The sequence below is a fragment of the Mixophyes fleayi genome, chromosome 10 (assembly GCF_038048845.1).
Source record: "Mixophyes fleayi isolate aMixFle1 chromosome 10, aMixFle1.hap1, whole genome shotgun sequence".
NCBI classification, from domain to species: Eukaryota; Metazoa; Chordata; class Amphibia; order Anura; family Limnodynastidae; genus Mixophyes; species Mixophyes fleayi.
Genome location: NC_134411.1, coordinates 40,499,567 through 40,516,162, shown reverse-complemented (window position 1 = coordinate 40,516,162; position 16,596 = coordinate 40,499,567). Strand labels below are relative to the sequence as shown.

Here is a 16,596-nt window from a genome sequence, read left to right as displayed (position 1 = left end):
TACTTATTGACTAAAAATGGTGATAACAAATTGACACACAGAAATAGAAATGCAAAACAGTTTATTTAAAACTATAATAATGTAAACTTTTCTTTGCATGGGGTAATTATTTCACCAATAGGGCCTTAACGAAATGAGACATTGAACAAAAAAATCATAATTATTTTCAGTGTATATTTGCAATATAATGGAGCTATAAATATTATTTTCTGGGGTATTAGGGGGAATGATAATATAATATAACATAAATGTATGACTATATTTTATATATAAAGCCTTTTATCTATTATTTTTTTGGCAATGGTTGAGAAACTGGAAGCTCAGCTCCACAGATGTGACGGGTATTCCCAGTATAGCAGGACAGAGGTGTCGGAGAGATAAGCGTTCTAGTATCGCTCAGCTGCCATGGCAATAAATTAATGTTAAATTGCAGTGATCAGTCATTACAATTACACTTATCACCACTATAAGTCAAAGTTTATTTGCAAGATATCCTGAACACCAGTCACAGTTTATTTTCTTACTGTTAAAGAAATCCCATCAATAAAATGATGGCAATGCCTGAGAGGCTGCAGCTTTAATAGTTTCATCTATCCCCTTTTCTTACACGGAATGTAGAACATTTTATGGCGTCCTATAAAATAAAAGCCATTATTTGCCAATCGATAAAACAGATGCACGTCAGCGCCAGGGGATGTTTCAAGGTCCAGATTAGAAAATCCTATAAATTGCAAAGCAGAGATGAGTGCACAAAGGAGATGGCACAGAGAGAAGCCCATGGCCAGCGGATTCTTGGGGGGGGGGGGGGGGGGGGAGGATGTAAAAACAATAGCTTCGGGATGCAGAATGAAGAGCGTTAGTGTAACTGCACAGCAGGAAATGCTTCTCAAGGCCCAAGATAAATACATTCTGCATTCCTTATTATCGGACTGTACGGAGCGCATTCCTGCATTACAAAACCAGTCATGTGACTGACAGCACACGCAAATCATCACCGCCAGCCTTAATAATACTATACACTTATTACTTAATGTACAGCACACAGACATTATACACACATATTCATTCATTTAAAATTAAAGCAGATGGACCAGATTTATGTTCGAACGCAACTTGGACGCAAGAAACTAAAAGTGTAGTTTCGACCGTATTCAAATCAAACTGCTGCAAATGACATCTGTATTAACTATACCTCCTGTCCTAATTTATGGTGGACAGTCCCCATTCTGAGGGTCCAACCAGCAAGAACTTTTGTCCAACCTCCAGGATCTTTGACAGGTAGAGCGGTGGCACATAGTCACCTACAGTACATGAACTTTACCTGACTCCCACTAACATGGGCGGCACTGCCCACTGTCACTGAGGCTAGATCAGGGATTTATTACAGGTTAAAGTATGCAGAGACCGGGAGACCGTTGTTCAAGAGTGGACGACCCCTTTAAGTGTCACACCTACGCCAGTTAAAGTGTTAGGAGAAACATATTAAAAAGTTTAAATAAAACAAATCCTACTAATCTTACCTTATATTTGTGTATGTTATTACGCTTAATTGTGGTAGTAATTGTGGCTGTACAGCGCTGCGGAATCTGCGGCGACATACATAAATGATGACGAATGAGAATCCGCTGTAAGATAAAAAATTCAGAATATTTTTCAACTTGAGATTTTTTTATTTCAGCTCACAGATATAAAACGCATCTCTATCTGCCGAGTGGTCACTCCTGAAAAATATTTTGGCGTCTTTAAATTTCTCCATCTAGATATCAAAGTATGAAAGCAAGGAACACAATATATTTCACCAATTAAGCTTTTACAAATAATTCAATAAATCATATATAAAAACTGAGGGTCAGGTTCTTTGACTGTTCAGACATCTGCACCAAAATCCCAAACTTCCTGGAGAGTTTGCTGGATTTATAAAAATTTATTTAGGAAATGGCCCCAGGACAAGTAAAGAAAAGTATATTTTTTATGGCATAAAGTGGGAATATGATGCAACAACTGTTGTGTGATAGAGATGTAAATATGGCAAAACGTGAAATTTCCAAAGGCGAAGAATGAATGGATTGAATTATATCAGAAGATACGTCTTGTGGGTCGGTGACACCACGATATCATGTCAGATAAACAGACCGTTTAGTAAAAACAGGTAAGAGGGATGGTTTTCTATTGGTGCTTAATGACATGATTTATTAATAAAATATCTCAAGAGGCATCTGAGCGTTATTCAGCTACCTGCTGATACTGGACAGGAACGGACCCTCTGATACAGAGGGAGACATCATTTCTCCAACGAGAACCCCAGTTTTCACCACAGGTAAAGCATTTCTGTAGGAGACTTCATGTCAGGCAGGAAAGGATTTACCAATACTCATGAAACTCGATAATACGCTTGATGGTCCCATAACTGCAATCTGCATCCTCAGAAGCCAAACAAGTGGTAGAATACGGAGTGGGACTGGCACTGAAGCTTAGCCTGGTGGAAACCAATCACGTGGCGCCCGCACGCGTCCTACCCATATTCCCTGTACAGCGCTGTAATATGATCGTTGCTATATAAATAAATGATAATAAATAAATGCACTAGTATCCAAAAGCGCTAAAGACATTTAAAAATATATATGTGCACGTTCCAGGAGCTTCAGCAGGCGTTACAAATAATCACCATAAATTATAAACCCAAATCAATATGGTTCCAGAAAATTAGTGATTATTCTTGGTTGCTGTATTCAGAGCCTCTTATTATTTGCAGCAGCTACAGGGCAGGTGTAAGTGCCGACTGATAGTGATGACTGAGACGGTATAGTCTTGGTTATAAAAACTACACGTATGTGTGCAACTAGATAGCAAAGAACATGTTTATGCAAGTAAAAAAGGCTATAAAAATTCATTGTGTATGTACAGTATGCATTAAAAACCTCTATGTATTTACTGATATGTATATATATTTATTTAAAAAAACGACTGTGTGCCGATTGCTTGTGCGTAAAGTGCAGTATATTGTCTATATCTATATGCAGTAAGAAACGTTAGGCAGTGCGTACTTACACCCATAATAAAATCGAGATGCACCTTGACATACATTTAGATTTGAATATGGCAGGAACTACGCACAAGTTGCTCATTTTTTAAAAACACAAGTAGCATCCAAACACAAGTCAGGCCCAGTCTGCACAGCTCTCCCTTCTCCTGTCACTATCACCTGTACACTTCTCTTCATGTCTCTGGGGCAGAGGAATGTACCATTGTATTCGGCCGCTCCCCATAACCAGTGAAAGTGTTCCTGTGCTGTACAGATGTGATGCCTATGACCATCACGCTGTCACGCGGGATACGTGTCTGTATGTAGTGTAACTATTGTCTTGTCACGTTCCTCTCACAACACAAGTGTCACTGACCTAAAGTGCTACATACTTACCCCTCATAGGAACTGATAACATTCCAGCGCTGTGACGGAGCTTCACCATATAACACTTCACTCAGCAGCATTTCAAAGAGACAAAAAAACAGGACTTTAAAAAGTCAAAGCAACTAGTAAATCTGTGCGCGAGTAAATATATTGTTATATACATACAGACACACACACATACACAAACACACACACACACGTACGTACGTACGTACGTACGTACGTACGTACGTACGTACATACATATATATATATATATATATATATATATATATTACACACACACACACACACACATTATGCCAACTGAAAATAAACCCTACAAATGAGGACGGTATATTTTTCGAACTGACCGGGATTTTGATGTGGTAAATATTTCCCTTTTCATCTTGTCTCACGGTGTCACATGAAGCAGTTTATAATCTTACAATATCAATTTTGGCTGTAGCTTTGGAAGTGGTTTCATTTCAGAAATACACACAGACAAATAACGTTTCCTTAATCATTTCAACATTTCTGTGTTTTTAATTAGAGGCAAACATGTTGCACAATATTACTTGGTTTCTAAGAACTTTAAACAAAGTCTCAGACTGTCCATATACGGTGAGGAGAGGGGAACCGAGCGATCCAACAGCACCAATGTTTTAAAATGTTTTTAAATGATTTGTCAATAGGACGTGGGAAGGGCGAGACCTGGCTGTGTGTAGTATGCAGGACATCTTTGGGGCACCTGGGATACGGGGTGGCTTGAAACATAGGTCAACTGACACACTGTGGGCGCCTTTGAAGATATTCACCTGCGGCCATCTCTGACGAGTTATAATCGTCACGACTACAGCACTGTGCTACAGAGAAAAGGGCACTTGTTAATTATACGGGTGCCAATGGACACCGTCGACCTGCCATTCTAGGAGGGAGGAGGATTCTGTTATCTTGAGTGTGAGTGAGTGAGGAGCTGATTGGATCGTCATGACTACAGCACTGTGCTACAGAGAAAAGGGCACTTGTTAATTATACGGGTGCCAATGGACACCGTCGACCTGCCATTCTAGGAGGGAGGAGGATTCTGTTATCTTGAGTGTGAGTGAGTGAGGAGCTGATTGGATCGTCATGACTACAGCACTGTGCTACAGAGAAAAGGGCACTTGTTAATTATACGGGTGCCAATGGACACCGCCGACCTGCCATTCTAGGAGGGAGGAGGATTCTGTTATCTTGAGTGTGAGTGAGGGAGGAGCTGATCGAATTGCCCCTTCCCCCCTGTCAAGCAATTTCTGCAAAATTAGGATAGAATCAGGACTCTGGAAACAAAAATCTCAACATAACAGAACCTTCTTCCATACTGGAATGACAGTGGGTGGAACCAAATGGCGCCCATATAATTAACAAGTACAGAGAAAAGTGCTATACACAGGCTAACAGTGACGTTCAGCACCAATCTGCCCACACATACGAGAGATCTGCCTTCATGGAGTGCAGACCAAGCAACCAATCACACAGGGGCCTGTTCATGCGGAACAGGCAGGTGACAGCGCTCATATTGGACTTTGGATTTCATGGGGCAGAGAACTTCTGCTCTGGACCACACAGCTGCAATACTGGCCCAGTGTGCTGATCCGGTCAGAAGTACCACGGAGCTCCTGGACAGCTTGATCATTGGATAAGGAGAACCAATATCATCTATCAGTCACTGATTACAAAGAACTAAATACAAGTCAAAATGCATGAACAGTTAGTAGCCATACATGAAGGCACTTACCCATTACTGCTGATCTGTCACTGAGAATTTTCTATTTTTAGTTTTATTTGCCAGTGTGCCCAGACACATCTCTGCGGAGGGACAACGCAAGGTGCAAAATGCATCCTATTAAAGTACAGGACAAAATATCCACCAGCTCCGTGCTGGGCTAAAACCACCAGCTCCACCCTTTACGTCATTTCATTAATCTTGCTCCATAAAACTAGACTCACCAGTATGTCTGCACCATGCATAGCAAGAAGACCCCCCACTCCTAATATCTCCTCCCAATGACTGGTACAAACTGCTGTTCCTCCGCAAACGCTGCTAAGTCACCTGTGCTAAACCTGAGCCAGATCGTGACCAGGCACCTGTGCTAAACCTGAGCCAGATCGTGACCAGGCACCTGTGCTAAACCTGAGCCAGATCGTGACCAGGCACCTGTGTTAAACCTGAGCCAGATCGTGACCAGGCACCTGTGCTAAACCTGAGCCAGATCGTGACCAGGCACCTGTGCTAAACCTGAGCCAGATCGTGACCAGGCACCTGTGCTAAACCTGAGCCAGATGGTGACCAGGCACCTGTGTTAAACCTGAGCCAGATCGTGACCAGGCACCTGTGCTAAACCTGAGCCAGATCGTGACCAGGCACCTGTGCTAAACCTGAGCCAGATTGTGACCAGGCACCTGTGCTAAACCTGAGCCAGATCGTGACCAGGCACCTGTGCTAAACCTGAGCCAGATCGTGACCAGGCACCTGTGCTAAACCTGAGCTAGATCCTGGCCAGGCACCTGTGCTAAACCTGAGCTAGATTGTGACCAGGCACCTGTGCTAAACCTGAGCTAGATCCTGACCAGGCACCTGTGCTAAACCTGAGCGAGATCCTGACCAGGCACCTGTGCTAAACCTGAGCTAGATCATGGCCAGGCACCTGTGCTAAATCTGAGCTAGATCGTTACTAGGCACATGTGCTAAACCTGAGCTAGATCGTTACTAGGCACCTGTGCTAAACCTGAGCTAGATCGTGACCAGGCACCTGTGCTAAACCTGAGGTAAATCATGGCCAGGCACCTGTGCTAAACCTGAGCCAGATCGTGGCCAGGCACCTGTGCTAAACCTGAGCTAGATCGTGACCAGGCACCTGTGCTAAACCTGAGCTAGATCGTGGCCAGGCACCTGTGCTAAACCTGAGCTAGATCGTGACCAGGCACCTGTGCTAAACCTGAGCTAGATCGTGGCCAGGCACCTGTGCTAAACCTGAGCTAGATCGTTACTAGGCACCTGTGCTAAACCGGAGCTAGATCCTGACCAGGCACCTGTGCTAAACCTGAGCTAGATCGTGGCCAGGCACCTGTGCTAAACCTGAGCTAGATCGTGGCCAGGCACCTGTGCTAAACCTGAGCTAGATCGTGACCAGGCACCTGTGCTAAACCTGAGCTAGATCGTGGCCATGCAGTAGTATAAAGATACAAGTAAATGTATTTAAGGTTATTAAAATTATATTCTTACACTATATATTAAAGTTATTCAGTACAAAAACTTTCCTGAAGATTACTCAACCTCATGTACCCACAGGGAAACATTAAACATTGTTAAGTTAATTATAGTTTAATGTATTGGGAATTAAAAAAAACATTGAAAAAAAATTGGAATGAGCTTTCTTTTAAAAATAATGTAAAGATATTGGGATTTCTCAAACCTCTCCACACAATAGGGGTACTTGACCCAGTGACAGGACAGAAAGAGAGGTGTAAGAGAGGAGATTGCCCACACCTGTATGGAAATAAATATGGCAGCTTCCATATCAGGAGAATTCACATACAATGATTTAAAAATATATCTGTCATGAAATTTACACAACTGTATTGAGTTATGTGAAAGCTTTAAAACTATAGTATAATTCTCAAACATTGTAAGTACAGTTCTAAGTTTTGATTGCACCAGTGCAAACAGTGAACTGGGCCTTCGGGAAACGTCTACAGAAGATAACTGCACTGCCAGCATGCATGGCCACGCTTCATCTTCAGGATCATTTCAGCAGGATTACCAGGCGTTAGTAAATGTACAGCATGTCAGTAAAAATAACAAACATTATTATACAATACATCAATGAGGGCTCTAAAAAACAACAAAAAAAAAAAAAAACTTGTGCCCCAGTGTCCTGCAGAGGTTACTGTAGTTTTTGATTTAGGCTGAATTTTAGCCTACTATAACCATGAGTCAGTAAAAATTGTTGCTTATTATTATTTTATTATTATTAGTAGTATTTATTTATAGGGCGCCACTAGGTATCCGTAGCGCCGTACACGGACAGACAGAAACACGGTACAGGGTAAGACAGCACGGAACAGTTAACAAAAAGCCCAGTAACTCGGAAGCTCAAAGTACAGCTAGATGAAAGGTGAGAGGCCCCGGGGGTAGAGAGAGGGGTAGAAGGGCCTAACGGAAGAGACAAGGAGCCGGAGAGCAGAGTTAAGGTGGTGGAGAACAGGAGGAGAGGAGGCCCTGCTCAAAGGAGCGTACAATCTAAGGGGAGGGTAGGACGGACAGAGACGCAAGAGTAGGAGGAGGAAAGGGGGAGAGCGGAGGCAAGGACGGAGAGGGGGGAGAGAAGAGCGACGAGGAGGGAGGTAGGTGGGAGACTGGAAGGAGGGCAGTTAAGTGGGGGGACTGGAAGTCTATAAGGAAGAGGTGGGTTTTTAAGGCCCGTTTGAAGCTGGACAACTTGGGTGAAGTTCTGATGGAGCGGGGGAGCTGGTTCCAGTGGAGGGGGGCAGCACGGGCGAAGTCTTGGATGCGAGCATGGGAGGAGGTGACCAGGGGGGAAGAGAGGCGTCGGTCATTGGCCGAACGCAGAGGGCGGGATGGAGCATGAATGGAGATGAGGCTGGGGATGTAGGGAGCAGTGGAGTTGGAGAGGGCCTTGAAGGTAAGTGTAAGGAGCTTGAATACGATTCTGTAGGGGAAGGGGAGCCAGTGAAGGGATTGGTAGAGGGGGGAGACAGAGGAGGAGCGGCGAGAGAGGAAAATGAGCCGAGCGGCAGCATTGAGTACGGAGCGAAGGGGAGCGAGGTGAGAGCGGGAGAGGCCAGTAAGGAGGAGGTTGCAGTAGTCTAAGCGGGAGATAATAAGAGAGTGGACAAGAGCTTTAGTGGCATCTTGGGAGAGGAAGGGCCGAATGCATGCGATGTTGCGCAGCTGGAAGAGGCAAGATTTAGCAAGAGAGAGAATGTGAGGGGCAAAGGAGAGAGAGGAGTCTAGGATGACACCAAGACAGCGAAGTTGTGGAACAGGGGAAAGAGAGGAGTTGAGTACAGTGATAGAGAGGTCGGAAGGGCAGGGGGAATGCTTATCAGTAAAAGACGACTTACAAGGGTTGACAACCTGTCACTCTCTCGCCCGGGGGACTCTGCATAAACCAAAGAAATCTGCAAGAAAAAAATTCAAGATATGTAAAACACTTTAAATGTGTAATCCCTACATATAAATATATACATTACAGTGTACTAATCTACTGGATAAGTGGAGAGGGACAAGAAAACCTCTCACACCCATTTCATCATTAACTCCGCCCATTTTACCTGTTGTGCACATACCTCCACCTATATTATACATACCTCTACCTATATTATAGATACCTCCACCTATATTATACATACCTCTACCTATATTATAGATACCTCCACCTATATTATACATAACTCCACCCACTTTGAACTAAGTCTATTTAAAGTGTAATCTGGATTCAATGTGCCCCCCAATTTGCGCCTCTGTGCCTAGATTTCAACCAAGGAGCCTGGATTTAAAAAGCAAAGGCAGAATTTGCGGAGAGGCAAAAGTTTTGCGCAGACGGAGGGAGTTGGGCAGACTGAGGGTATTCCTAGCATTGTACAGTGCACTTTATAAAGTGCCTAGTATCATTTTTGTAATGCGAGATTGAAGTGCGATAACGTAGGTGGAGTCACCTTTCTACACTACAGGCATTCCTTGCTATGCACACGGCCATTTTCACTTTGTGTTAAATTTTTCTCCAGCTTAACACCATACTTGCCAACAATCCCTGAATGTCAGGGAGACTCCCTGAAATAGGGGTGATCTCCCTCACTCCCTGAAGAGTCTGGCATTCTCCCTGATGCTGAGCCAGTACAAGACTTGGTTGGCTTCGTCATCTGTGGCATGATGACACAGTTCAGAAATTGTGTCCTATGTCCATGTATTGATGCCTATGGAGGTGGCCATTTTCATGGAGACCAAGATGTAATCAAAGACTGACAGGTAAGACAACATGACTTCAGTAATGGAGACAGAAATGTAAAAGACACTTCAGTCTGTAGAGATTCATTAGCTGCTGTTCTTAAACACACAGTTGCCCACTCTCCCAAAATGTCCGGGAGACTGCAGCATTTCTGGGAGACCTCCCAGACTCCCGGGAATGTAGAGCAACCTCCCGGTTCTTGTCCCTGCAATAAAAATAGGCCAAACTTGTGACAAACGCCCTGCCCCCTCATGCCCACCTCCCCCGGGATCTTCCTGAAGCCAATGAGGAGAAGTTGACCAGTATGCTTAAAAGTGGCATTCTATGGTCGAATATTTGTAATAGGACTCAGTTTGTGCTTACATTTAGAATTTCATCTAAGAAGTGCACTCTCAGGCGTACTCAGAGCAATGCAATTAAAAGATTTACATAAGTAATTGCTCAATGTAATAATATCAGTCCCAATATCCCATCACTGATATCAGCCTTTTATGAGGCCAAGTCGAGCAGCGTTTCAGGAGAAAAACTGAAATGTTTATTTTATTGAAAGGCCTGATACTAAAGAAGTCAGAGGTTAGACTTGCACAGAGCGCTTCTGTCTCTAAACGCACCTAGGCGCACTTCTAGTAGGCGGAGTCAACTGCCTAGCGCAAACAGTACTTTACCAAATAAGAAGCACATATTGCGTGCACGAGGCATCAATAAACCAAAATCTGCACTTTTCTGGAGACCACAGAGCAATAGTTGTATGAAAACGTGAAAAAGAAATACGCAATACATTTTCAGGTAGCGAGTTAAGGCTCATTTATACAGCACACAGAACGTCAGACCGCACTGCTCCATCATTTGCGCAAGAGCGCCTAGTGGTCTATCAAAGGAATGTTAAGGGGCAGGCCCACTTCCCAGCCCATGGAAACACCCACGTAAATAGGAAATGTGTCAGAAGTTGTAGATGCTCCAGAACATGGGTGAAGTGAAAACAGAAATGTTGTTATTTCATCGGCCAATCTACATCCCACATTAGAACCTCTTTATCAACTTTTTGATTTCCTCCTAAAATACTGCTCGGTAAGCCTTAATGAAGGCCTACAGTAATCATGAGAATGAGGGGACTTCTGGACTATAATTCTTTTCAAGTGTCACGTTTGTTTGGTTGAAGCTTTGTAACTAGAAGGTGTGAAACGAGTCTTACTATAAATATAGCGTGAAGCGCGTGGTTCAGGTCAGTTTCAGCTTCCATTGTCATGTTCAAACAAAAGAAATAAAATAAAAGCTTTACTAAAAAAACAAATCAGATCTTCCGTCCTGAAATAAATATTACAGTACTAAATGACTTTAATCAGCTTCTGCAACGGTTACTGCCATCCAGAGCTGATGTTTACAAAACAGGTACCTGTACTACCGCTATATGTGATAGATAGGCTTCATCATGAATACGTCAGCCGGTGAAAACTTGCCAGAGGGATAATAATTTGTGTTAACTCTAATAATATATAATTACTACCACTTGCAGTAACCCCTAAGTGAAAAATCTCCCATTTTTGCAAGCAATAGTGCTTTTCGCCATTTAATCACTTAAGTGCACAACTAAGAGCACAAGAGCTTCTAAAACACTACTTAGCAGCCACACCCTGGTCCGCCGCATTCTCCCACTAGACCGTGCAGACTGTTGCACATACGCAGACTTTGCTGACTTACATAAAATGGGGCGCAGTTGTGCACGCTGGAACTGGGCACGGGGTGTCATAAAGGAGCCTGTGGATATGCAAATGTTACATAGACAGAAACGAGGCTGGTAGTGTGCATACTGTACCTCTGAGGGGGGTATTCAATTGTTAGCGAGTTTTGAAGTTCGAGCGCGTTAAGTAATTTTTTTAGCTATTTTTCCTTTTTTTCGAGCGCGGAAACTTCTCCCTCAAGTGTTAGTCAATGGCGCCACACTCCCCTGTTGACAATCATGGCAAATCCCGCCACATATCACTGGCATGTTGTACCTTCCGCCATTTCCCTTGTGACCGTCCTTTTTTCCGCTGAGTAATACACAATTACTGAATATGAGACTGAGGAGAGTGACATGAGGGGCTAACGCTGCAGGAGACAGTGGCTTATTGAGCCCGACACCAGCGTAATGTTTACAGATAAGGCTGCACAAGGCCACATAATTGTTACAACTATAATACAATAAATCAGTGATTTGGATATTCCTTCATTATACATGCTGGAAAACAGTGACTACCAAGGGCGAGGGGTACTGTACACCCATGTAAATCTCAGGACACGTCAATTATACGGTCACTGGATTAGACTGCCAGACACAGGATTAGACAGTTGGTGTGATCAGTACAACTCTTAGTATGATAATAATTTTAACCGTCTATAATTAGACACTGGATTAGACAGTCAGTAGGAGCAGTAAAGCACTTAGTAGAACATTAGACAGTCAGACACTGGATTAGACAGTCAGTCTGAGAAGTACAGTCCTTTCACTATAACAATAGACAGTCAAACACAGGATTAGACAGTCTCTAAGTAGAACATTAGACAATCAGACACTGGATTAGACAGTATGAGCAGTACAGCTCTCTGTAGAACATTAGACAGTCAGTATGAGCAGTACAGCTCTCAGTAGAACATTAGACAGTCAGTATGAGCAGTACAGCACTTAGTAGAACATTAGAAAGTCAGACACAGGATTAGACAGTCTCTAAATAGAACATTAGACAGTCAGACACAGGATTAGACAGTCAGTATGAGCAGTACAGCACTTAGTAGAACATTAGACAGTCAGTATGAGCAGTACAGCTCTCAGTAGAACATTAGACAGTCAGACACAGGTAAAGCTATTTCTGGATAAGATAATGTGTCAGGACTATAACTCCCATCCAGCACAGTCAGTATGAAGTGAGCAGTGCAGTCACCTCTATGTACAGCCGCCATATTGAACACCCGAACTACAACTCCCGGCATGCAGCGCGGCGACCTCAACGTCACGTGACTTTGTAATTCGAACTCCCGGCATGCAGCGCAGGGTGTCCTGTATTTATACGTCATAGCAGAGAGATCTACAGTAATGACGTCATAACCGGGGAGTAGTGAGGTATGTGGGTATGTGGGTATGTGGGTATGTGGGTATGTGGGTATGTGGGTATGTGGGTATGACATATGTGTTACTTTTAACTGTGTATCAGTGATGTCTGTATGACATATAACTGTGTGATGTGTTATACATGTGTACTGTGGTCCAGCCGGGTTATTAGTAGCTGGTGTCCTCTCTGTCTATGTAGGATGTCCTGTGTATTGGTGTTACATGTACCGTGTCTCTGTAGGACATGTAGGATGTCCTGTGTATTGGTGTTACATGTACCGTGTCTCTGTAGGATGTCCTGTGTATTGGTGTTACATATACCGTGTCTCTGTAGGACATGTAGGATGTCCTGTGTATTGGTGTTACATGTACCGTGTCTCTGTAGGATGTCCCGTGTATTGGTGTTACATGTACCGTGTCTCTGTAGGATGTCCTGTGTATTGGTGTTACATATACCGTGTCTCTGTAGGACATGTAGGATGTCCTGTGTATTGGTGTTACATGTACCGTGTCTCTGTAGGATGTCCCGTGTATTGGTGTTACATGTACCGTGTCTCTGTAGGATGTCCCGTGTATTGGTGTTACATGTACCGTGTCTCTGTAGGATGTCCCGTGTATTGGTGTTACATGTACCGTGTCTCTGTAGGATGTCCCGTGTATTGGTGTTACGTGTACCGTGTCTCTGTAGGATGTCCTGTGTATTGGTGTTACATGTACCGTGTCTCTGTAGGACATGTAGGATGTCCCGTGTATTGGTGTTACATGTACAGTGTCTCTGTAGGACATGTAGGATGTCCCGTGTATTGGTGTTACATGTACCGTGTCTCTGTAGGACATGTAGGATGTCCCGTGTATTGGTGTTACATGTACCGTGTCTCTGTAGGACATGTAGGATGTCCCGTGTATTGGTGTTGCATGTACCGTGTCTCTGTAGGACATGTAGGATGTCCCGTGTATTGGTGTTGCATGAACCGTGTCTCTGTAGGACATGTAGGATGTCCCGTGTATTGGTGTTACATGTACCTTGTCTCTGTAGGACATGTAGGATGTCCCGTGTCTCTGTAGGATGTCCCGTGTCTCTGTAGGACATGTAGGATGTCCCGTGTATTGGTGTTACATGTACCGTGTCTCTGTAGAATGTCCCGTGTATTGGTGTTACATGTACCGTGTCTCTGTAGGACATGTAGAATGTCCCGTATATTGGTGTTACATGTACCGTGTCTCTGTAGGATGTCCCGTGTCTCTGTAGGACATGTAGAATGTCCCGTGTATTGGTGTTACATGTACCGTGTCTCTGTAGGACATGTAGAATGTCCCGTGTATTGGTGTTACATGTACCGTGTCTCTGTAGGACATGTTGGATGGAGAAGCGATACCGCTGTATGGAGGATTCCCTTAGGAGGACATCTGCACTGGGACGAGATGTGCTGGAGCGAGCCGGGCGCAGGGACCAGGGCTGGTGGTCTTCATACAGACACGAGGGGCTGCTACATGGGACAGAGACCCCTGAGGTTGGTGATGTGACCTGTATACCGCACACAGCTGCAGCCATGTCCCAGGCGCAGTCTGTAGAACTGACCACAGCAAATCCTCACCGTCCAGGTTCTGTAAGCTGGATCCTGGTCAGGTTATCTTCAATTGTTACAAATAACCACTGTAAAATGATTTAGGAAATTTTTTTTCCCCATTTTACTTTTTTAATGAAAGTAACTTTTTTTTAATTAATTACATTAGTAATGTTTGGTTTTTAATATTAAATTATTATTATTTTTTTTTAAAAAAAATCAGCTGGTAAAGTGTTCAGTACTATACAGGTTATTTATCTATTTGCAGGACACGTTGCCCCTCACTGCTGTTCTCCATCCCCCATACAATAGTAATGAGTATTGTGACTTTGTGCAGGAAGAAGAGCAGAAAGTGACCTTAGAAGAAGCGTTTACTACACTGTCGCACTTTATGTGCCGCACGACCGAGCAATGTCAGGTAATACTGCGCCATCACATGGTGCTGTGAGGCTCCTCCCCTTTTTGATATGCATTGCCTGAGACCCATTCAGCTATATCATTAGGACTCTGCCCCTCTTAACCTACTTTATGTAACCACTGCAGGACAAGAAATGATCAGCAGAGGGCAGCACAACAGCTGTACTATTTATTCTTTATTCATTTTCATTCGTCTCTGGTGTAGTTTCCCTACCCCACACTCACTAGGGACAATATTAATTATTACCAGCTAATTATCTTGCTGGTATGTCTTTGAAGAGGCCATAGACGCTGGTAACATCCTGATTTGACTCATACTATAAATAATACAGTATTATGACCGGTTTTCTCATAGCTAGGTTATAATAACCAACGTTATACTGCAGAACTAAACCTAAACTCACCCTATGAATTCTGGGTAAAGATGGACAAGAGCTTGTCTATCATGCGTCTGGAAACATTGATATTATGGCACGTATGTGTAGAGAGAGTGATGTGTGAAGTGTATATGTTGTTTCTGTTACTACTTATGATGAAGCTGTGAGTAATTCTGTTTTTGTAATCCAGAAACACATCATGGATTGTTATTACTTTATTCTCCCTCTTGTAGAGGTATCACAGCTGTCTACCACTGTGGGCAACTGACGAGCGCGGCAAGCAACACGCTCTAAGATTTCATAGTAGAAAATCTCAGCCAATGACCTTGAGACCGGATTCACGTTTGGTGAGCAGTAAATAGCATTTATTCTGCAATTGCTGAATAGGAAACTTTTTCCAAAAAGTTAAAATAAATCTTCCTTACAGCACAAGGGATGTTCACTGACTGTAGTCATTGGTAACTGGCACAGCCAGTGTTACTACATAACCTTCCCCCCCCCCTTCCTTGATATGGGACATATAGCCAGTTGTATGTCTGTAGTTTAAGTGTGAAAATTAGGACACTGGCTAGTTGCTTATGGTGCAGCACAAATGCCATTCTGTCGCGTGCCTATTTGTATGCCAAATCACACGTGGTGGGGTGCAATATTTTTAACCTTTGAGTGACCATGTCGAGGATTTTCTGGTATGATTTCATCTGATTTTGTTTCAGTGACTTTACTGGTTTCCCCATGTTTGTACTCTGCAGAGCTCATCGGCTGCGCCCCCACAGTCTGGCCCTCGGGATGTCTGCATGGAGGTGGCCCCCGGGACGTACAGTATATCTGGAGGTTCTCGGAACTGTCAGACGCAGACTCACGTAGTGAACATCACTCTTGGACAGAGCGTAGACTTAACGTTCAATGTGTAGCCTCTTCTCACCAACAGGACGGGAGGGGGGGCATTCGTATATGAGATCGCCAGCTGTAACAGGGGGGTCCCTTATGCACTTTAATGTCAATAGTTATAGAAGAATTCTTCTCGTCCTACCCAAATCATGGATACAAACTGGTCTATTAACCCCCCTGATTAAATCTGTCACCCCCACGCTTGCCTTATAGTTCACAGGATTATCATGTATTTAACTATTTTTCTGTCTATGCAACGGACTATCCTGGTCCTATGGTAATTGCTCTTTATATAAATATCCTTCTAGAGTTCTGGAGATAAAACTTCACCCATTGCTCTGTTACTGAATGTTTGTGAATCTGCCTGGATAAATCTCTAGGTGCTCCTCTGCTGGGATGGAGCAAGGGTCCGTGCTGTGGGATGGGTACGGAATAGGTGATGCAGTTGTAGTAATTTATTCAGGGCCAGATGTGATGAGTGGGATTTGGTTGCTAAATGCTGGACTGTAATATATGCTGCAAGACAGCAGAGGGCAGCAGAGTTCTTGCAGGTTTCACAGACCTCTCCCAGGCTCTTTCTTGTAAACCTTCTTTTGATTATTTATAATAAAAGATTTTATATTATTATCTGGACAAGCAGTATTTGTTTTGTTCTCTAGAACAGTAATATATTGTTACAGCAGACTGTCACCCTATTTCTCCATAATACTAGTAGGTTAATTGACTGTTGACAAACTTAACCCTAGTCTGTGTGTGTTAGGGAAATTAGACTGTAAGCTTCAATGGGGCAGGGACTAAGAAACATTCTCTGTACAGCACTGCGGAATTGGTGGCTCTAAGTAAATGAATGGTGATAATATAT

The 16,596-nt window shown here is 43.4% G+C and overlaps 2 protein-coding genes across 5 annotated transcripts in view; one reads left to right on the top strand and one right to left on the bottom strand.

Annotated features, from left to right (window-relative positions):
- DENND2B (DENN domain containing 2B) overlaps positions 1–3,562 on the bottom strand; it is a 149,723-nt gene extending 146,161 nt beyond the window's left edge. For all 3 annotated transcript variants that reach the window (XM_075188527.1, XM_075188531.1, XM_075188529.1), the window contains exons 1-2: positions 3,419–3,562; positions 1,521–1,625 (exon numbers count right to left, since the gene is read on the bottom strand). The gene's annotated coding sequence lies outside the window, so the exon portion shown is untranslated. The remainder of the gene's footprint in view (positions 1–1,520; positions 1,626–3,418) is intronic.
- Positions 3,563–12,405: 8,843 nt separating this feature from the next.
- On the top strand, positions 12,406–16,361 carry AKIP1 (A-kinase interacting protein 1). 2 transcript variants are annotated; one of them, XM_075188525.1, is made up of 5 exons: positions 12,406–12,499; positions 13,839–13,998; positions 14,321–14,470; positions 15,080–15,193; positions 15,596–16,361. In XM_075188525.1, the coding sequence occupies exons 2-5, from the start codon at positions 13,849–13,851 to the stop codon at positions 15,755–15,757; spliced, it is 576 nt and encodes a 191-aa protein (XP_075044626.1). In that variant the 5' UTR covers positions 12,406–12,499; positions 13,839–13,848; the 3' UTR covers positions 15,758–16,361. The 2 variants fall into 2 exon arrangements, with proteins under 2 accessions (XP_075044626.1, XP_075044625.1); XM_075188524.1 differs by lacking the exon at positions 12,406–12,499 and adding an exon at positions 12,684–12,711.
- Positions 16,362–16,596: the final 235 nt, after the last annotated feature.